Source organism: Rhinolophus sinicus, linkage group LG01 (genome assembly GCF_036562045.2).
Source record: "Rhinolophus sinicus isolate RSC01 linkage group LG01, ASM3656204v1, whole genome shotgun sequence".
Taxonomy (NCBI): domain Eukaryota; kingdom Metazoa; phylum Chordata; class Mammalia; order Chiroptera; family Rhinolophidae; genus Rhinolophus; species Rhinolophus sinicus.
In genome coordinates, this window is record NC_133751.1 from 35,164,441 (window position 1) to 35,187,769 (window position 23,329).

A 23,329-nucleotide genomic window follows, 5' to 3' on the forward strand; every position below is an offset into this window, starting at 1 on the left:
TGGCTGTATAAACAACAGAGTCATTTGTTTTTATTATAAAAAATTTTAAGCACACGCAAATAAAGAAAATAATTCAATGAACTCCTGCTAGCCATGACCAAGATTCAAAAGTCATCTCAATGTTGCCACACTTCTATCACCTATTGCTTTTCTTTATTTTGTGAGGAATTATTCTTGAAAGTTCTAGACATCATGTAATTTCACCCCTACTCATCTCAGTATACATCTAAATACAATAGACTTTTTTATATAAGCATAATTCCATGCTATCATCTAATATTTAGTCCACACTTATATTTTCCTGATTGTCTTAAAAATGTCTATTTACACTTGGTTTGTTCTAATCATGAGCCAAACAAAGGCCACACCTAACAGGTTCTGCTCCCCTCTTTTGACTTTAATGCTATAGATTCACTGTCCTATAGAAAGACCCATATTCTGGACTTAAGTGCTTCTTTGATGCATCACTTAACTCATTCCTTTAGCCTCCACATTTCTTATAAAAGCAAGTTAGCTTATGGCTTGAATGAATTCATATTCAATTTAATTTTCAAAGCAAGGGTTTTTCAGAGGTGATGCTGTAGATTTCCTATTTTCATCTCAACAGGAGGCACATAATGTTTGTCCCATTTTTAGTGAGACTAAGGATGATCAGTCAGTAAGCGCAGATGGTGACAGCCTGATCCCTCCACGGCAAAATTCCCTGACGTTTCATTCTAGTGACATCATCCGCTGATGATTCCTCTTAAAGCAATTGTTTTAATTAAGGGTTACAAAAACGGTGACTTTCTAATCCCATTATTCCTTCTGCATTCACAAACTTCTCTAAAGAAATTGCCCATACCAACTATTTAGTTACCGTGCTTGGTATACTTAATTATAGTCGTTTAAAATCTAATGGCTCGAATCACAGTTCTAACAATAACGAGCTGGATGACCTTCGAAAATTTAGCTAAACTCTGTGAAGCTCAAATTTCTTACCTGTAAAATAAAAGAGTTGGATAGGAATCACCGTTTTTGAATTGTGTTGTATGTGCATAGTAGAGGGAGTCATGGACCCTTTTAAGACTTTGGTTCGCAAGTTTAGCAAATGGGCATTGATCCACATCATTTTGCACAGCAGTTTCAGGAAGTTCAGACTTCCCGAAGCCCACCTGCTGCCGCCACCTGTCTTAGGACTGCTTCTCACCATCAGCTGCCCCCCCCCCCCCCCCCCCCGGAGAAAAACTCTGACTCCTACATGTCACCACAAGTAAGATGAAAGTACGCAAGGGTAAGGGCTGATCCAGGAATTTGTATTTTTCACACCCTCTCCAAAGTGATTCTTAGCCACAAAGACAGAGAGCCATTCACTTAAGGGACAATGGATACTGGCTGGAATATCTCTGGCTAGAGAGATAAATACCCTTTTCACAAATTCTTTTGTCTCTTCTCTTGGGATCTGTTGTTGAAAATTTAGGTTGTTTACCAGACATCAATATAAGCTGAGGTAGGAAGCACTGATTTAAATTACTCTTTAGAAAGTCAAAAATGAAAATTTTGCATTTTTTTCAGATCTACAGATACACATTATTCTAGTAATATATTCTTCACGTTTGGGGCCAAAGTAATTCAAACTCATCTTAAAGGCATTACTGAAAAGGAATAAAATGATATGGAGTTTCGAATTTTAAAATATGCTTATACTAATAACCAGAAGCCAAATGTTACTCTTTTTATAATGTAAACACACCCATTATGTTTTCCACACTCGACCGTCTTTAGTATCCTGCTAAAGATGACGCAAACATTTTGTTAACGATTTCCCAACACCGCTCCTCATTACTCATTTTTATTCACTGAAATCTAAGGTTTTAGGCATTTTACAAATGTTCCCTATGGGATGTGACAACGTTTAATAAAAGTCGCCAAACAAAAGAAAACAGAAGTGCTGAGTCTGAAATGGGCGTTAGCTGGTACCCCGTCCCGGTGTGTACTGATGCCTTCCTTTTACGTATCAGAGATGTTCGGGGATGCGCCAGGAACCAGAGCCGAACCTAGTCACAAATACTAGGATCCAAACAGGCAGATGGAACGTGAGCAAGGAAAGGCCTTCAGCACCATCAGCGACAGCGACGGCACCAGTGCTTGCTGAGTAATGTCTCACAGGCGTGGGTGCCATCTGGCAGCTTCCTGACGTGGTGATGCACAGGCCAGCAGCTCTACTGGAGGTAGCCAAGCAACCTCATGCTCGCTGTCTCTCATGAGTGTTCAGACCAATCCATTTTCAGTTATACTGGAGACACTGAACACTAAGATTTTTCAAGCAGTCATTTATATCTATTTTTTGAACACTTAAATAATTTTAAAGCACATAACACTTTTGGTAATGTCATAATCTGCCTTGTTTGCTCATAAGTAGATAAGAAATCTGGGACGTAAGTAATAGGAAGACAGGATCACCACACGAATATCTTTCACTCGAACGATCCCAAACAACAAACAATGAATGCTTCTTAACAGCATCTGAGACGAGTAACACTGCTGCACTAAGATAAAAGAAGGTAGGGGTAGGGACACTGCAAATGGACCAGAATCACTTGTTTTGAGTCCTCTCCTCTCAGAGTTACAAGTTACAAGTCTGACGGGCTGTACCTCTCGATAGGAATAGCCCTGGCAAGATGCGAAGCTGCTTCCCGAGGAGCAAAGCCGATGGAAGTCAGTTTGACCATGGCCGAGAAGGGTGGGGACCTGACAGGAGCCTTACATTACATCCCAGTGCTCAGCTGGGGCAGCTGGAAGACTCTCAGGCTTAATGGAGACAAGAAGGACGTACACTGCGTAGTCTTTTATGGTTTTCACAATGCCCCCATCAATGCTGTCCCATACACGTCACTTAGAAACAGCACAGTATGTATTCTCGCATTCCTCTTTATTTTTCTCATTTTGCTGCAGCCCACTGAGAACTTTATCTCTGACTATTACTAGTCCTTGAATGGTATTTAGGAACCACTCTCGTCCTCCCTAATCAAGGGAAGAACTGGGAACAATGGAAAGAGGTGGGGAGATCCAATAATCGTCATCTCAGGAACTACCAGAAAAATACGACACAGCCTGAACAAGGGACGCTCAGGGGACAGAGAAGAAAGTTACACAGGGAAGAGGATGGGCGTGCTGGGCTTTCCCTGAGAGTTCACAAGGCAACAGTCCTAAATGCGAGGGTGTAGCCACCTGCAGCCTATGTGAGAGAGGGTTACAAAGTGGGAACAGAGAAGCCAAACACAGGACTTCCAGGCAGGGAACTAGGAAAAGAGAAGCAGGACGTGGGGCTGGGTGCAGGGAGAAGGGCTCTGGTCAGTTCCGCCCACTTGAGGGAGGAAGAGCTGTGGCCTGAGGGATGGCTGCCCAGGTGACCTCTGCCTTGTCACCATTCTCCTTCCCCCTTGCCTCTCTGTCTTTTCTTTCTATCCTTGATCCCTCTGGATCCTGGATCACAGGACTTCTCTCTCCACCTTAGCTGATACAATATAGAAGTAAAAAACGATCAGTAAATACTGATTAAAATTTTATGTTTACCCTTCTGAATTTTTAAACAGAAGCCAAGGTGAACCTCTTCTCTTTTAATCCCTCAAGGATTCCTGGCATCTGACAGAATGAAATGAAGGAATATTAGTCTTGACATGCTGTTGCAAGAGAAGTCCAGATGAGTATCTTTTTCTTGCCAAATGTCTTAACATTCAAGGCTGCTAGTTTCTCTAATGCTCTCTTCTGATAAGACAGCTCAGGATCTTGATTAGGATAAACAGCAGGAAAAGGAGAGACAGAAAACAGAAAGATCAGGCCAGTCAGAGTGCACGTGACTAGAGATGTATGTTGCCACTGGCGGTAAACAGCGACATCCTTTTGTTTTCCTGGTGTAAGCACAAACCTTAGCATTAGCTCTGAAGGGTGACAAATACAACACGAATGAGAGAGCAGACTTAGCGAAGGGAACGGTGTACATGAGTGCCCAGCACATGTATTCTGACCAGGGTCTCGGGTGGCTGCGGAGGTTTGTTCAGGCTGCCATTTGTCCTTCCTCTCATGCGGTTCCCCTTTGGGCCAAAGCTACACATTAGCAAGACACCTGGCTGAGAGACGCCTCTGAAACAGAAGTTTGAATTTACTGGGCCATTTATTGGTCCAGAGAGAGACTAACCATGGGGCCTGGACCTCATTCATACCATTTTCCCAAGTCCTGAGCTTCTGTTGTCCACACAGTCGAGTGCTGTGACTAACCAGCTGCAACTGACAATATTCATCAATTAATTACACATACGTGGCACCATGAAGCTCTAAACCTAATCAACAATAATAGGCCCGAAGTTCACAATAAAAAAAAAAAAAAGGCAAGCTAAAATGAAATGTTAAGAAATTCTACTCAAATGCATTGTATTCAACGGAGCTCCTTATGTATTTTCCCTTTTATTTATTGTTAAATTTAATTAGGATACCAAATTCTTGGGAGGGAAGGGGCTAAAAGTAGACAGCATAACATTTTTTTAAATGTGTGGAGGGTGTGAAGTGTCTTTGGGCAGATACTATGGGGAACCCCTGTGACGCAGGCTCTGTGGCAGGGTCTACAGAGAACGTTACAGGGGTTGGTCCAGACTCCTCCAGTGAGAAGAGCTTTGCTCTTCTCTCTTTTATGAGGGAAAGAGACGGGAGAAAATATTCTTACAAAGCTCAAAGACATCTCAGTCCACCATTCCTGAAGGCCAAATATCTTCTTAATTCAAAATCTGTGGTGAGAACCGGAGAGAAGGATAATGTTACCCCATTTTTCTTATCTTCTAACCAAATGTCTCCGGTCCCACGGCCCATTTCCTTTTGCAACCATCCTTTCTTATCTTGCCCAAGTCTTTCTGAACATTTGCACAGAGGACAGGTCTAAGCCGGTGCTGCTGAGGTTTGTGGAAGGTTAGCGGGAAGCACCAAGCAGTGTGCTCAGTGTCTGGCATCCCACCTTCCTACCTCCTCCTCTCCCTCTTCCTGGTACTGCTCATCCACGTTATCCTCCTGCTGGTCTGGATTTCCTGCCATCTGTGGAAACAAAAGGGGAGGCTCAGGTTACTGACACTGGAGATGTGTCTTACAGTACACTGGGAAGAGGAAGAAGCCTGCCGCCATGAAAAGTGTACTTGCAATGCTTCAGTGGCCAGGAAATAGTAAATAATCATTCCCAACACAAAGCCCAGGCTGTCCATCACCCTGTCTCTCTAAGAGCAGGCACATCACTTCATACAATGGCCTGAAATCCAGTCAAAGAGGCAAACCTCCTGTTAACATAGGTTATGACCAACCTTTTGCATAAACCAGGCTTTTATTAAAATACCCAGGTTAAAACCACACTCCGTAGTGGCTGCTGCTTACCACCAGATGCTCCTCCATTTCTGCATTCTCTTGTTTTTGATGACTTTGTTTCTGCTCTTCATTTTCATCTGGCAAATTTTCTTCTCTCACTTGCTCGGCTTCCTCAAATTCATCTTCACCTTGATTATTAGGGTCATCTGCTGGGTTTATATCCTCCACAGCTGCCCTCTGTAAAATTTTTAATAAAAAGCAACCACCACTTCAAAACCCGGGATCTAGTGCAATTTCATTTGAAAGGCCACACACTGGTAGAAAATGAAATCGTCCTTCACCAGATTGTTCAGATCTGTCCTTGCCAAGGTGCGTAAGTACACACCCCACTGTCAACAGATAAAACTCCTGCATTACTTGTGACAGGCTGATGAATCACAATGAAATTGCATATCTCGTCTGCATGTGATTACAAAATAGTCCTCAAAACTTTACTATCACAAATAATGCAAGCATAACTACATAAACACAAGAAAAATAGTTAATAAAAAACAAAGGACCAAGTAGAAGAAATAATTACAATGGGAGATTTCTATAGGCAAACAGTAATGACATTCACTGTTAAGTTGATTTTTATACAGACAAGCTTTCCTTTGCAAGCTATTCTTTACATGTAAGTGGGTGAAAAGTAGTTGAAGAAAAATGAGGCCCACTCTGAAAGGACTGAAGAAGAGGGCCTATGAAGGAGATAAGAGGAGGGCTAGTTCAAAAGTAAGTGATCAATTTCTGGTATGGATCAAATTTCTTCATAACAAATATTACCATAACACTGAGAGATGCTGCAATAGCCAGGAATGGAAAAAAAAGAACCGAGCTAACCCAATCTTTGGCAATAGATTTTGAAAAGTATCTCCCAAGACCCACCACACCTCCCAAGTAGTTCTCAGTTCCTATGTTCAACAAATGCCCTTCACAGCATCCATTTTAGAATTATCTCAATTTTCCACTTAAGCTCCCAAAGCACCTTCCAAAATAATGCATGTCCTCATAAAGACTCAGATTTCAGAGCCTGAGCTGGGCAGAAATGGTGATGCTTGCGTGAACTTTCCCATCGCTCCACTCTCACCAATAGGACATTTAATTGAAGCAGCAAATGCTTTGCAGAGATGGAGAAGCCTCTGAGTAAGGTTCAGTCTCATTCGGCATTCCCCAGACTTCAACTCACTTCAGAGCCTTAAACATGTTCAAGAGCTCACTGCAGTCTCAGCTGAACTATTATCTGGACATCCCTGGCTATACACTTTACTCAAGTGCAAATGATACTTTTCCTGGGAATATAGAGTGACAAATCATTACCTTCACACTAAACTCCAGTTAGTCCACAATCTTGTCATATGGATTTTTTTGTGCACGTATCAATCATTTGTGTGGAAACATAGGGAAAAAAATGTAACACGTTCAATTCAGCAATCAAATACTAAAGCTTTTGTGAAAGTTCCTAAAAATACATATACTAGTTCCAACTCTAACCAAATAGTAAGTTTAACAGGCATGGTTGTTTAACTCTAATAAAATAATTGGATAATCAAATTATACTTCAATAAAGTTGGACAAAATTTTTTTTAATTAAAAAATAAATAAAACAGGTAAGATGAAAACAAGGACCAGCAGACTAACAATTTCTAATGAAAAGAAAACATGGTAGAAAGGCCGCTGTTTCCAAGTGTTCTCCGGAACAAGTATTGGATGACAGAAAAGTAAAGGATTTCAGTCAAGTAATCCGAGCACACGGCATTTCCCAAATGTCACTAACTTTAATACCCAGCCTTTCCTCACCCCTTCATCCCTCCCAGGTACACACTCAGGATTTTGCACACTCACTGTTCCTGTCTCGTGGACACTCCCTTGCTCTTTCACTTTCTCTGGCTCTCTCATACTCGCCTGCTCTCCATAGCTCTTGCGCTTTCCTGAATATATTTCAGGGCTAGGGTTCCCTGCAGCGTTACTTTCAAAATGCTAATTCCGGGGCTGGCAGGCAATAGATAGCTCCATGGAAGTTAAGTGGAAAAGCCATTTCCATCCATGAGGCTTTAAGCCGTCATCAGGAAGACTTTCTCCACAATAATCGAGAAAGGATATGGAGCTTCCTTTCAATCCACTGGATCAATAAAAACAGGGCCCCACAGCATGGTACAGACTACATTTTATAAACACGGGGTTGGTTTACTAGCAAAAGAGGACAGGAGAGATAAAGTAAGTTGTAAAAACCGCCTACACACAGCACAAGAACACACCCACTCAACAGCTGCATGCCACAATGGTTGGCAAGGCCAAGGCCCCAGACCACCCAGCTGAGCTGGAAGTCTTGGTCCTTTTTTGGTAAACACTCCATTCCTGGTTATTAGGTCTATATCTAGTTAAATCCTAATTTTTCTATAGCATCATGGTACTTGAACAGTTTTCTTCACTTCTCAAATACCCATCCTCATCCATGTATATATTAAAACGCTCACTGACTGTTGGGAGATTAGAGAGTCACATGACACACATAATGCCTAGCAGATAGCTCACAATGCTCAATAATAATTATTTCCTTTCTCTGGTTTCCTATCCAATACCCACATCTGCCTTTGTTTGTTTTTTTCATCCCTCAGAATTACTACCTCTTTCAATGCCTTTCAATTTTACTTTTGTTTTTAAAAATAGTATTAATCTAAAAGTCCTCATACAAAGAAGCCTTTGGTGTTTTCCCAGAGCAACCTTTAAAGCATTCTCATCATACACACACACTTCCCATGGTTTACAGTTAACATCACTGCTCATATCATATAATCATGCATGCCACCTTCCTTTGGCACTGATGAGAGAACAGGCATATTGGGAGCCAGCGGCGTGGTGTCCAATAAACCTTCAAGTGTGTTTTATGAGTTTCCAAGTGTCATGACTGGAGCAGAGGAAACTTACATCTACTTCAGATTCTGGGTCAGTGTCGTGGAGTCCCTGCCGTTGAGGCTCATGTCCATTCTCCTGGTCTTCTTCTGCCTCATCTTGGTGCTGGTTGTCTCTCTCATAGGCTAGCAAATCAAAGGAGCAAACATCAGACCAGATGAACCAGATAGGATTCTTTACTTTCACTCAAAGAAAAGTCACCAGTGAGCTTTCCCAGAGACCGTTTCACCCAATCGGTCCTCCAGTGAGGTTAACTCAACATAAGGTACATGTCTCAGCTTTTCTGATTAACATTATGTCCTTTTCCCAGACCGTGTTGTCTAAAGAGATCATGTGGGTGTGAGTGGCACCATTCTAACTCTCCGAAACAAATGTTTATAACAGAAACTGCAATTCTCCATCCCCATTTTGCAAAAACAACAATCATCAAAACTCTCTCAATAAAAGAAAGCCCAGTCAACTGGACATTGCTAAAATTACCAACTAAGTTTTGGCAATATCAGAGGAAATAGCAAGGTAACAAAAGAAGAAAATAACACTGTTTCTGGAAATAAAGGAAAGAACAACCCCATTTGTGGAAAAAAGGACAAGTACTGCTCATCCTGTATTCTCTGATATGGCAGTTAGGGCGACAGCCGCAGCACAGATATATCACACACTTATATGCACACAGACATTTACTTGCTGCTTTTTGAAAAGAAATATTTTGAGAAAGAGAATTTAGATAAGAGCATACAGAGAGAACAAATAACTTTTAAACAAGTCACAAGAGTAAAGGTTGAGTAGATAGAAAGTATTTAACCTATAGAAAATAAAGATACAGGATAAGTTACCATAGGGTTTCAAGTGCACCTAGGGATTCATTAAATAAAGAAGAGAACAAACCATTCTCTAGTCTTACTGATAATGGAACAAAAACGCTTAAAGTGCTGCACAGGGGCCATAAGGAAAACAATTTCTTGACTATAAGGGCTATAAAATATCAGAACAGGCTATAGAGGGAGTTAGGGTAATCACCTTCCTTTAGACTCTTTAGAAAAGGACACTTATCTAAGTGTTAGTGTTGACAGAGAAACAGTTATTTTCTAGTTCTATTATCACAGGAACCAATATTTGATAAATTACATACTAGATGCACTCCATAAACGGAAGCTACTATTGACTTAATTTGAAACTTTTCAGGCAATAATCCAAAAACCTGCAAGGTAAGGAAAAAAGTGAAGAAGTTCCCAAAGGATGATAGTCACATGGTAATGTGCAAGACATAACTATTTAGTACATAAAAGCTTAAGCTACTATTTCCTCTCTACACTACAATGTTACAGAGGAAACAAAATGTCTTGGGCAATTTTGGCTACTCATATGCACTGTTTGGGAGGATTAAGAAAAACACAACAACAACAACAACAAAAGAAATGTGGAACATAAATCTCCTTTGCACGTACTCAGATATGTATATAATTGAGTTGACACATACTACCAAGCAATTTTATTAAAACAGTCATCATCTAAGAAGTCTCACCACCTCCTTCCTCTTCTTGGATGCCCTGATCCTCTGCTCCCTGAACAATATCATTATCCACAGCATCATAATGAGCTTGCTGCCTGCAAGGGACACAAATTTTATCAACTCAGTGACACAAATTAAGTAGCACAATTTGACATAAGTCATTTATCTTTAAAGACAGTAATAAACAAATTTTTCAACATTTTTCTAATGCCATAGAAACTTCTTTAAAAAATTTATATGCTTAGGTTTGATACATATTCTGGATATACTTTCAAAAGAGACCTTCAGAAAGATAAACTACCTATCGAACGACAAAATAAAATTAGTACAAAACCTGCTAGGTTATTTTGAGACCTAAACTATGAATTTTAAGCAGGAAAAAAAAAAGTTATTTTTAAAATTAAATATTTGGAATTCCAATTCTCAGGTAATTGTTCTGTCTCAGCTACAGGAGCAGTATGAGCCCCTCAAGTGCACAGAGAACAAATACACAAAGCTGTGTTTAATCTGCTTTTAAAAACCAGAGATGGGGCTGTCCACGCCCATGAGAAGGCTACCGTAGCTGCTCTGGGCGCTGTGGCCGCCCCTCCTCATGCCCAGCCTGCCTCTGCCGGGCCATCTCTTGGGCGAGAAGTTGCTGTTGCTGCTGCTGCCGTTGCCTCCACAAGTGTCCCTGCAGCCTCTGCTGGTGCAGGGCCTCCTGGTGCTCTCTCAGCCGCTGGGCCTCCTCAGCCCTCCTCGCAGCCAGTCTCTGCTGTTCCAGCTGCTCCTCGTATAGTGATCGGAATTTGGTAACTGGCTTGGCTGAGGGATGCACCTGGGAGAAAATGAGTGGGAGCGGTAAGAGCATTCAGGTCCTCTGGATTCTCCCTTCATTTGTTTCTCACGACAAACTCAGGCGGCAGGGTTGGTGTATTAATACCTATGCCAGATGAACTGTGACGAAACATTAGGTCCAAGGTCACCCAGCCCTTGATTTCCTATTTCCCAACTCTCTCTGAGTCGCCTTTGGTTTCTTTTAGCACCTGATCCTCCTGATTTGCTGGCATTCAAGCCGCTGTTCAATGTGCTCCCTCTCAAATGGAAGAAGACACGAGAGAAGAAATCGATTTCGAACCTTAATTAAATTTATGTTCAAAAGGCTCTGCTACAAGTGGGAACTTGGTGACTTCACACTAGTTGGGGCAATTCGTGAGCTTGAGGGTACGGCTTTTCAACGAAGAGTTAAAGACATAGCCATTCTAATTAACTCTGTAAGGTCTATGCCAATCTCAGGTTAAACTTAGCCAAAAATGTAAAATTTCAGATTAGTGTGGAAAAGCAGAGAACCAATTTTCCTCAAAGAAATAGAGAATGGATGAGAAGATAGTGCCTTCTGATTAAAGGAAAATCTGATACAGGAATTCTCAAACTCTGCTTGCCATTGAGAGACCCACCGCCCTCTCCTTCATCTCCCAATAAGTACACACAACTTCCACCAAAGGAAAGAGGGTGAATGGTAAGGGGAATTAAACCTAGTGAAGAAAGCTATGAAGGACACAACTGGAGGAGGCTTCCTGATGCTAACTTCTCAACATTATAAGAGTGAAAAACAGGTTTTCACACCTTCTCAGCCTCAAGCCTTAAGTAGCTTGAAGTCTTGGAAAGTCTGAGGCCAGACAAAGCTTCAGAGCTATAAATGAAAGGCGACCGGGATCTATGCAAACACCGGGCAGTCTATTGTTGGGTATGAGCCGAGAGATAGTGGAAGGAAGGTACCTAGCTGCATTCAGTGTTGTTTTAAGTCCTTCTGAAATTTCATTATCAAAATAATGCATTTTTTAATGAATCTTACCTATGTGAGAGGGGTGTGCTCAGTAGGGAGAGCCTGAGTAAAGACAGGTGAACGGTGCTCCTTAGTGGAGTATCCGTAAGTGATAGGATCCGCTTTTTGATAACATCATAACCACCGCAAAGGCGAATGGGCAAAAGCCAACATACGACTTGAGAGTAAATGAACGGGAATAAGGAACCTTTGATCACAGAAAAGCAGACTTTCCTCGGCCTCAAGATGCCCACAGGACTTGAGCTCACTGGGAAGGTGCCCAATCAGGTGTTTATCTATGCTCTTCTGTTACAGGGATGTGAGCATGAGTCTCCCTTACGGTGCATGTGGACACCGCACACAGGCATACAGTGGCCGCTCTTTTTTCTCCAAAATCTTTCTGAAGTATGCGAGTGACTCTGCTAGTAACATTACAATAGAAAACTTAAATATGTGCATGTAATGTTTTGTGAAATCACTCACATTTTTATTTTAGAGACTGTCATATATGGGGAAGCCTTTCTCTTTAATATGTAAAAACAAAGGCACACTCCCTATCCCAGCCAGCAAAACCCAATCGGAACTGACTTGAAGTGGGTGACCTTGTACCTCCTCAGCACGAGCGCGCCCTTCCAGAAGGTTGGTGGCTTCTCCTTGTTCGCGCTGTTCCTTCCACTCCCGGTCCTGCTCCTCCGGTGATGGATCGTGCTCCTCCTCCAGATGTTCAGCCTGCCCGACCTGCTCCATTGCCTCCTCCTCCAGGGCCTTTCTGTGTTCCTCCTCCACCTGACGCTCCTCAGGCTCTCTGGCTTCTGCTTCCTGCTGATTCAGCTCTGCTGCAGCCTGCAAGTCTGCCTCCTTCTGGGTGGGAGGATAAGGTTTTGTTTCTTCTGGTCTTCCAGCCACTGCTTCATGCTTCCGCCACACATCACCATTTTGAGCCACCTACACCAAGCACATCACTGGTAATGATACTTCTATTACAAAAGTAGTGATATAACTTCTTTATTACCATGTCTATGGGGTTACAACACAAGCAAAACCCTGGAGTCTAGAAATATAGAGCGCTGACTGAAAAGTATGGTTACAATGCAGTCATTTAACTCTTCTCACTGTGTAACCTCACCTATAAAATAGAGATAACATAAGGAAACTTTCATCTCAAAAAACAATACAGCAAATAACCTAAAAGCAAAGTCTATAAGTGACCATACCTCAGTAGGCCTTTCCCTCAAAAGCAATCTAGTTCCTGTTTTCCCATAGAATAAAAAGCAAAAAAATAAAAAGTAAAAAATAAAAAGCCTTAAACTTCAAGTGCTGAAATGTTTATATAATTTTCTTCAATGTAATTTTTTTTCAATAATGATTTGATAAAAAAAGGATAAGACCAAATTGAGGATGAGTTGGGTTTATTTTTTATTAGCTAATAAAAAAAGAGAATGCCTTTACTAATGGACATCCATGTTAGCTAAAAATAGTGCCCATTAAACCAGATACAATATAGCACTTTTTAAAGTATTAGTGTTTCTTTGTAACCCAGAGGAAGTCTTTTGTATTTTATATTGTTAATACAGAAAATTCTAAACAGAAAAATGGTATCTCTTTTTATAGCATACTCCTCATCTCAAATTGATTGACTTAAATCAGTTTTCCCTGCAAGGTTCAGAATTTCTATATGATCATCATTACTTAGAAAAGAGGCATGAAAACAGATATAACACCATTAGGAAAATCTCTCACTTCTTTCCCCACCCCTAACCTTCTTTATCAAAGGAAAAAAAAAAAAAATCTTCTTTGGTGAGATTGCTCTCCCCTAATTGAAATAAACATAAAGGCCTCTTCTTAAATTAGCAGGAATATAATTGAGAAACTGGATTGTATAAATAAATAAACTGGGGAGAGAAGTCCTTTCTTAGACAGCTGATGACAACTTTTGGAGATGTATACTTTACTACCATCCCTCTATTCCTAGCAAGTTTAGCATAATACTGGGCTGGGTTTATATGAAATGTCTCTCTACAGAGAGCTAAGTGCTCTCAAACACCTATCATCTACTTCCACAACATCCCTGTGGGGAACCTTGGAGCAGATAACCACTATCTCCACTTCTTACAAGGGAATAACTGAAGATCTGAGTCGTGAAAAGATTAATCCGGTCGACTGGTAGTGAAATGAGGGTAGAAGACAATACCAATTGCCAGGCCAGTGATCTGGTCCTGTTTTCTTCAATTAGTAATAACCTAAGACCCAGACAAAGCACAAGGGTCCAGGAGGACACAGAACCTGTCTGTGAAGAAATGCTCTGCAAGGACTGAAGACTCCTATGAAGTCATCAACTTCATCACTCCCGTAAAATGGTAACTTGGAGGCAAGTCTTCTCAAACCTTCATTGTTGACAACTTTGCCAGGGGGGAAGATCACCACACTTGCCGTTTTTATTATGCCTATGATTATAAAACAACTTCTAAAAATGAATGATTCAGGTGGCACTACTTTTGATGTCCTGTTCATGACACACTCTTAAGCGAGGCTTAATTTTTATGAAGAACAGGAATACAAAACAGTGGATCATGACACTAACACTCATACCCTTGGTAGTTTTATAAAGGCCTTTTAATACAAAGTGTGGCACGTTCTGTGTAGACCTCGCACAGCATCACATTCAAATAGATCAACTTGAATACCTGAGTGGGCTGATTTTCATATAACGTCTTCATGATCATTTAACTGTCTCACTCCACCAAAACAAAAACAAAAACAAAAAACCTTAAAAACAAACATAACACACCTTCAAATAAATAAATCCACATGAATAAAGACACAGCCAGTAGCCTTTCCAAGAAAATACTGCAGCAGTAGTTCTCAAAGTGTGCTTTCCAGACCAGCCCAATCAGTTTAGAAATGTAAATCCTCAAGCCTCACCCTAAATTTGCTAAGACTGAAATCCTGGGCTGGGGCACAGCAATCTGTGTTTTCACAGCCCTGCTGGGGACTCTGATATATGCTAAAAGTTGAGAACAACTGTTCTGCAGGAAGAGTTGATAATATTTAGAATAGTTCAGCTGATGACAGCTTGACAGGAAAAGTGACCTGGCCAGGGGTTACCAGTTCACACTGCTTACCTCCTGTGGCTCTCTGGCTGGATTCTCCCTTGCTGTGCTGTCCCCTTGTGGAGAATGTGCCACCTGAGTAATATTTTGGAGCTCTGCTGGTTCTTGTTTTCGAAAGCTTGGAATCCGATTCAGTGTATCTTTCAGTTGTTTATATTCTGCCACTTGAGTCTGCATATAAATTGTACAATGTGAAGAGATAAAAAGGTATCATTCAGGGATGGGCATTAGGGTTCACTGGAAGACTAGACAAATTCACCTGTGTACAAGTTAGAAAAACATATGCAGATTGTTTTCATGCATTAGCTAATCTTACTTGGACATGCTCAACCATTTTTAAGCACATGCAAATTAGAATCAGAGTTAAAGGGAACAGAGAAAAAAATATCTATGACAGATGTTAGTTTCCCATGCTACATTAAAAAAAGTCGGATGTTTTTATAAGTAACTTTCTAGTATACCTATCATTATTAAAAGACAGCTATACAATAAGTTTTATAGCATTAAAAATCTATGAAAACTTCACACAATTACACAAATACAGGGGCAGGTATCTTTCACCAATATGGCCCAAGTAACACTTTTCAGTGGAAAGGAACCATAGGTTTAAAACACGTAACTGAATGTATGTATATAAAATCACTCAGGCCACTTGTGCTCAAATAGGGTCCCTTCCTCTCCAGAATGCCTCCATGCTGCGCTCTGTAGTTTTTGGAAAGCAACAGCATAGGCACACAATGTGGCAGGAGTTTTATTCCTCAATTTTACAATGTAGGTATAAAAAAGAAAATATTCTTGTAGGTGTCTCTGTGTATATACATGGTAGGGGCGTGTGTGTAATATTTTTAATACAAGGACCTAGAAAGGCAGGAAAAAAAATCAAACACCTTAACTAAAAAAATGAATAGCCACTCTTTATACTTGGCTCATCATATGCACCAACACTGTTATCCCCAAACAGAAATGCATGCTGTGTGTGTCAACACACACTTACATAAATAACATACAAAGAACACAGAAACCTTTTTCTGAACAATCTGGCCAGACAGGGCCACCCCGCTCAGTGTGCACAGCAGAGTGGGTGATGGGGGCCGGAGTCCAGCCAGTGCCCATTGCCAGAGCCCAGCACCTGCACAGGGCTCTTCACCCCAAGAAGCGCCTTTTTTGCCTTTTTATAACTCACACAAAGGTGAAGGAGGCTGCTCGCTAAATATATCTCATGGGAGTGCTTCTTTGTAAATAATTTGTACAAAGGTGTGCCCTATGGTTAACAGTGGCCCTTAGCCCAGAAATCTATCAAAACATCTGCAAACCAACTTTGGAGGTCAAAGAAAAAAAACAACTCACATCCACATAGTGATACTTTTAATATTTTAAGGTAAGTATGGAGGAATACGCAAACCTTAAATCTAGCCTTTCTTCTTTCTCCTCCTCATAAATACATACTTTTGAAGGCAGTCATGCTGTGGTCCTCAAATACTAGTGTGCATTGAGAATCATGGAAGGATCATGTTAAAAATGCAGGTTCCTGGGCCTTCACTCAAGTAATTATGATTTGCAAGGCTCAGGGAACTGTGACGGAAGGAAATCTCCAAACCACCAGCTTAAGAGTTAAACGTGACTTAAATGTCAGGAAGACATAAGCTTCAAGCTCGGTTCTGGTCGTGATTTTGGGCCAACTACTTTATTTCCTTTCATTTAGTTAAAAAGGGGCACAATACTATATAACTCAGTAGGTTGTGGATATTAATTAAAATTATGTACATAAAGTTCTTATGACAATCGCTGACAATTGTAAACATGCAAATTCTATTCTGTTCTTGTTTTCTGCCTCAACTACATTTAAAAATCAAATTGTCAAGACAGAATCTCAAAAGATAATTTACATAAGAAACGTAGACGTCTGAACAGCATTTGTTTTCTAAGATCTAGGGAAAATTTTAATCTGGGGATTAAAGGTGAACTTCTAATTAAGTATTGTGCCTCGTTCTGGCATAACTATTAAAAAAATTTTTTTTTCTATGCCAAAACCCTGTCAATAATACTCCCAGTGTGCTGAAATTGGTTGTGGTCACTAAATGAACTATTTTACTTAAATTTTTCTGGATTTTCAAATTGTTGTTCAGTTTAACATTTATGGCCATTATAGCACATAGAGTATTTAAATTGGTTTATTACAATTTTCAGTATGAAAAACAGCTTCATATAAAATAATAATACTGGCAAAAATGTTATAAAGAAGATTTTGGCTGAAATAATTCCCTCTGAAGTCAATTTAATTTATACACATGTAAAAAAAATCACCATGTAGCTACAGTTTCACAGGAAGATAGCTAACCAATGACTACCGTGAAAACGGGTACCACAAACACAGTTGCTACAGCTCTGAGATGGGCAGGGCCCACCATATGATACATTTCTAATAATTTTATAAGGACAAAAATCAATACAACATCTCCTGATAAATAGAGATGGTTGGTTTTCCTTTGCCATTTCCTCTTAATTCTTCCAAGAGAAGAAAAGTGAAGACCTAATGATTAAGAAGACATAGTGACTAAGCTAGCCATTTGTATTACTTTGATTTTTCTAGAAAGCTGCCAAATAATCAGTATGGTATTGCTTTAATAAGCTCTCCAACACTTATATGTGTTCATTTGTTCATTCAGTAAAAAGGTGCTAAGGGCCTTCCTTGTGGCAGGTCCTGTTCTAGGCTTTGAACAAACAGAACTTAATGACTCTTGTTCTCCCTTGTCTATTGACATGAGATCTCTTCTTTTTTTTCCTGTAATTTGACCTACACCACATAAATCTAGTCCCAAAAGGAGTGTGTATAAGCTAGAATGCTAGGAGCAAGGAAGGGAAGAAAGAAAAACTCTGACAATTCATTTAGGTTGTTAGCATTGCAAAATCCTATAAATCCTAAAGCAAGACTCAACACAGGTCAGATAGAGGCAAGAGACCATATATATATGTGTATATTCCATATATACATATATATATGTATATATGGAATAATTTCTGTGATTTAAACAAGTATTAGAATGCTGCATGTATGGGTTGCTGCAGGGTAGAAACAGTCATTAGGCACTGCACAACCAGTGCAAAAAATAATCAAAGGTTTATTTAATATTCTCTTCATTGAATTTGAAAGCATGCATGATCCTCAGATCAGGATAGCTCTGTCCCAAGGAATCCACGGAAGGCTGGCGTTTAAGAGACTACATGCATAAAGGAATTCAGAAACGTTAAGGAGACTTTAAAAGAGAACCGATCCACAGAGGCTGCTACCCTTCTAACCTGTGCAGCAGCTAGTGCACTCTTGTGGTCTTCCAGAGTCACTACAAGTTGTTCATGCTCGGAGAGTAAATTCTTATGCTGTTGCTACACAAAAAAGAATTTTACATGTTGAGTTTTAACATTCTAAGACAAATTCTTTTTTGGCTGACAGTGGTATGACCACCCAAACGTTGCTTGTTTATTTATCTGTTTGTTGTTGTTGCAGCATTTGTTAAGTTTAAAAATCATTGTAGAGAGAAGACTACGATTAACGTAGATTTCAAAAATCTAAAAAGTGCTCACAAATAACCATAAGCACTTAGAAAGAAATCAAAATCAAAGGAACAGGGGATGGCCGGATGGCTCAGTTGGTTAGAGCGCGAGCCCTCAACAACAAGGTTGCTGATTCAATTCCCGCTTGGGATGGTGGGCTGCGCCCCCTGCAACTAAAGATTAAAAACAACTGGACTTGGAGCTGAGCTGTGCCCTCCACAACTAGACTAAAGGACAACTATTTGGAGCTGCTGGGCCCTGAAGAAATACATTGTTCCCCAATATTCCCCAATAAAATTTATTTTTTTAAAAAGTAAAGGAACAAATCTTCTCATTATCAATAAAGCTTTTTAAATAAAAAAGCTTATTAAAATGCAACCGTCTAGCAAAAGAATCATTTTAGTACTGATGAACATATTTGGATTTTCAGACCATCTTTTAGTTTACGATGCAGAAGTGGTAAAAGTATTGGGCACACGCCAGTTTATGCAAAGCCCAAAATAACACAACTCGGATTCGTAAAGCGGGCCAATTAGGGAATGACTTTTAAAATCATTCCACAAAGTAAACCAGGCAAACTCTAAACAGTCAAATGCATGGTTTTATTTTACCTTGACATCTTGAAGCTGTGTGTGCATGTCTTGGTGTGCTTTCCTTAGTTGTCTGTTCTCTTCTCTCAAATTGTACACAGTTTCTATTTTAGAAAAAGAAAAATCACACATAAAGCCTTGACATTTTTTAGGCTTTTGATTCTAATATTTTCACATCTAAAGTTTTACATAACTTGTTTTAGGATTTGTTTTGAACTTTGGCAATATTACAAGTCAATGAAAACTAAACCGTTTGGGTATAGATTCATCTGGACATCCCAATACAGTCTGTTTCAGTAGTTTAAATACTTTTAAACAGGCTACATGCTACAGAAGAATTTTTAATTACTCAGGAGTTAAAAATGAAATATTTCTGTTAATAAGCAAGCCCTTAGGAATAAAATGTGATGGGCAGCAGTGGTCTAAGATGCGAGTCGCTTCACAAATTAAGAACAAAGTTATCAAAAAGCACAAACCCTATTTCTCAGAGCATGAATAATTTCCACTGTCCCTAAAAGATATTTCAATCATAAAGGCAACTCAAAAAATTTAAAAAAAAAAAGAGACAGAGAATCCCACGTACCTATTGAAAAAGTCTAAATATACTTTCATTCTACTACCACTGAATTCTCGACTGATCCAATTTCTCTGCTCTAGGGAAGATTATTTCCAGGGCTACAATGTGAGACTGTAGCAATCATAGCAACATCCTATAACAACATCTCCCCCACCACCTCAAGCCCTACTCCTCAGGGTACAGCCTCAGCAACTTACAGATTCTAGACCCACCTTTTTTACCTTCTTGGTAATTTTCTTACATTCCCTGTATCTGGACATTAGATGTTATGAACTGGCAGCCACAAACTTTTTTCTTCTTTTTTTTTTTTTTCTCCTGCAGTATTGGCTTATATAGTGTCTTCCACACTTGAATAGCTGTCACCATTAAAAGAAATCAAGAATCTGGGTCTAACAAAATCTGGCATCACTAGGCCAATTCTCACGTGCAACACTCAGTGGAAGTTGAGTGGTGGCAGGGGGACCATACAATTCATTTTCCAATGGGAATAGTTTTGAGAATGAAAGGAGGTGCTGTTAATTATTATGGTGGGATAGGAGGCGTGCTGAGCAAACTGTCCAGAAGTGACAGCCGCCCCCTGCACACAAAACCCAGTGTGGAGACAAAAGTCTCCAGTGTGGTAGTCAGCACGGAAGGCAAGTGCCAGTCACCATCCTTCATCACATTTTCTGTCCGCTTTCACTCCTTTAGTGTTAGTGTCCTTGCCTGACTCCTGGGCATTGAACTTGTGACGGAGTTAGGGGGAAAGATCAAGAGCAAGGAGGGAAATGTGGCCAGTGATTGGGTTGTCCACTTACGTGTGATACAGGATTTTCTCCAAGGTCAAAACAGGATCACTGGTCATCCAAAAGGACTGGAGGTATGTCATTGCCTGAATGGGGCTTTAGTCCACACACACACACACACACACACAGACACACACACACACACACACACACCCCAACTTTGCTAGCTTTTAAAATTATTTCAGACCATAAACAATAGCAGTGGCTCCCAGGCCATTGCTGTATTACCTTGAGTAAGTTATTTAACTTTAGTAGGCCTCAATTTCTTCATTTGTTAAATTAAGCTAAACACAACACGTGCCTTACAGAGAATTATGAGAATTAAGTAAGATAACTGCATGAAGAGTTTCGCCTGGTTCTGGCATACGGTAAACATTTATTGAGTATCAGCTATTATGATGATGATAATAAAAAGAACAATTATCTAAGCTTATATGCTATCAGCTCATCTCCTGAGGAATTCTAAACTCTCTCCTGGAGTCACATGAACGTACCGAAGCCTGCTTGGACTATGCACCTTCATTTGCCACTACTGACCTGCATCTGTCACATACGCTTTAACTTACTATCCCACGCTTTCTCAAGGATCATAAGCAAACAAAACTGTTGACGTGAAAATTACTTATAAATAAAAGTGTCATTAAAGGCATTGTCATACTCTGTTGGTTAAGTCTCTTCAAGAAATTTCTTCCCCAAATTAGCCGGCAACATACAGGGTTCTCTCTGCTGGTTTTCCCCATCACTTTCCTGTTGTCTCAGTCTCTCCCTGCCCCCCATGGTACTGGTATATTCCCTCTTTCTGATGACAAGAGTACTGTACTCACTGTATTTCCCCTTTTGTCCTGGGTGCCAGGAAGTTCAGACTGGGTTACGGGCTTGAATTACATTAATACATAGAACTCACATACATGTGTCCTATTTTCCATGGTTATTTCTTACTTCTACATATAATTTGTTAAAATTTTAATACATGTGGATTTTGTTTCAAAGAAAGTAAATATAGGGTAGATATAAGAAAACCTGCCCTTCAGTGATATTGCTAAAATTAAGTGAGCTAATTATGTAAAGTATGCCAAGCACAGGCCAGGCATCTAAGAAATTGTTTCTCATTCCTTAAAGCATGTACTTATCAGTATAGTTTAATGTATTTACTCAGCTTACCTCAGGTTTGCAAATGCTAAACAGTGCATCCAATAAGCCAAACGTCTCTTCCCTCACCACTAAAAGGTGTAGCTTCCCAGGGCATGGCAAATACTATCTGACACTGGTGTCCTCTGGTTCTCTCTTTATACTATTAGGTTGATACAAAAGTAATTGCGGTTTTTACAATTATTTTCAACCTTTTAAACCGCAATTACTTTGGCACCAACCTAATACTTTGTGAGGGTTTCTGGTGTTTCGTCTTTCTTCCTTTCCCTATTTTGTTATCTTAATGACCACCCACCACATGTCACATCACCAACAAGCCAAAGCCCCTACATGTCTACATCTCTGGGTATCACCTGCTGACAGCCAGCCCAATTCAGTCAAGATCACCTTAACCCTTTGTAAATTGCCTCAGTGGCTACTTAACTCCTATAAGTGTTTTTGTTGTAACTTATTATTTTTAAATATTTATAGGCAAAACGATGCAAAAAAAAAAATAAAAAAGAAGAGTGATCCAAAGTAAGTACCCATCACCCAGCTTCCGTCTATGATGACATCTTATTTTATAAATGTAGCACATTACACTCACACCAGGAAATTGTTGTTGGGCACAGAACAATTAACTAGACTGCAGACCTTACTCAACTCTCACTATTGTTTTTGCAAGAGCCATGTGCCAAAATTTTGAAGTCATTTTACACACTTTAAACTTATACAGTTTATTTAAATTTAATGTCATTTAATACTTGTGAATCACCGAATAAGTGAGTGTAGTATGTGCTGTTTCCCTTTTCCAGGACTTACATGTACTTTGAGAAGTGATACATTTTGTTCCATCAGGTGAAAACACCTGATGCTGATGTTGATGGCAGTTCATACACAGTGACGGTCTGCCACGTACCAGCAGCTGTTCTAGGTGCTTGATATAAATTACTAAATCCTCACACCAATCCCACATGAGGATGAATATCCCAGCTGTGACAGACGAGGACAGTGAAGCTGGTGGGAACTACACTGCTTGCCCATGGTCAGCTCACTAGTAACTGAAGAGGCCAAGCGTCATCAGGGCAGTCTGACTCTAGAACCTGAGCTTTTCAAAGCTACTGTTAGCAATCACTTCGAAATCTTTCTGCCCCCCTTGGAGATTTTTAGAAATGCTTCACCATCGCAATTTTTGATCATTACAATGACTAGGTAGCATTAATGGCATTTTGTGGGTTGAGATCAGAGATCAACACACACACAAAGAACCGTCTTGCCCAATGGTTCTTTGTTGGTGGCCGAGGCATCCCACTGAGAAACACTGCATATTCTATTCTGCTTCCCAAATAAAACCAAAGAGGTAAGATACATGTGAAATGTTACAAAGAAATAAGTGTCTGGTAAAGGACAACATGATAAATATAAATCAACCAGTATGCAAAAACCAAAACTACTGTTCTATTGAAACATTCATCTGAACACTTACTTCCATATAAACTGGCTAACTAGAGTCCCACATACCTTTTAGCTTAGAAAGTTCCTGTTCTTTCTCTTGCTGCAGCTGCAGGTATTTCTGCTTATGGTCATTAAACGTCCTACTGAAGTCTTCTCCTTGTTTGCGATGTTCCTCTTCCAAGTCGCTGTGCTGTTTCTTCAGCTCCTCATGCTGACTCTGCAAAGATGAGACCTTGAGCAAAGACGTACATTCTCTAAATTATATCAGAGCCTATTTCTCTATAGCGTAACCTTTCTCTTGCAAGAAAATAAGAACAAATGAGGAAGGAGGTTTCATTTTCCTCAGGTTGCTTTTAATTTGTGCTGTTCCCCTCCATTTCCCTTATATTTCAAATGAATAGCTTGGGATCATGGCCAAAAATAATTTTCTCTCTGATTTTTAACATCAATGGGAACAACAAGAAGTTCGAAGTGAGCATGTGAGATGGAAAAGGGAGGGATGTGGGGAAATTCCCAGGCACTCATATTACTGTGGAAACAAGGTAAAGCT

General features: G+C 40.0%; 1 protein-coding gene across 6 annotated transcripts in view; it reads right to left on the minus strand.

Moving 5' to 3' along the window:
• Positions 1 to 3,476: 3,476 nt before the first annotated feature.
• GOLIM4 (golgi integral membrane protein 4) overlaps positions 3,477 to 23,329 on the minus strand; it is a 67,489-nt gene continuing 47,636 nt past the window's right edge. Inside the window, exons 5-15 of one of the 6 annotated variants that reach the window (XM_074327465.1) lie at positions 22,846 to 22,996; positions 18,856 to 18,938; positions 17,993 to 18,076; positions 14,708 to 14,866; positions 12,195 to 12,530; positions 10,339 to 10,598; positions 9,797 to 9,876; positions 8,287 to 8,396; positions 5,392 to 5,559; positions 4,993 to 5,061; positions 3,480 to 3,624 (exon numbers count right to left, since the gene is read on the minus strand). In XM_074327465.1, coding sequence (XP_074183566.1) covers positions 3,568 to 3,624; positions 4,993 to 5,061; positions 5,392 to 5,559; positions 8,287 to 8,396; positions 9,797 to 9,876; positions 10,339 to 10,598; positions 12,195 to 12,530; positions 14,708 to 14,866; positions 17,993 to 18,076; positions 18,856 to 18,938; positions 22,846 to 22,996 — 1,557 coding nt within the window. In that variant the 3' untranslated portion in view covers positions 3,480 to 3,567. Of the gene's footprint in view, positions 3,625 to 4,608; positions 4,761 to 4,829; positions 5,062 to 5,391; positions 5,560 to 8,286; positions 8,397 to 9,793; positions 9,877 to 10,338; positions 10,599 to 12,194; positions 12,531 to 14,707; positions 14,867 to 17,992; positions 18,077 to 18,855; positions 18,939 to 22,845; positions 22,997 to 23,329 lie in introns of those variants that run through there. The other 5 variants (XM_074327464.1, XM_019735766.2, XM_074327474.1 and 2 more) reach the window with 5 other exon arrangements.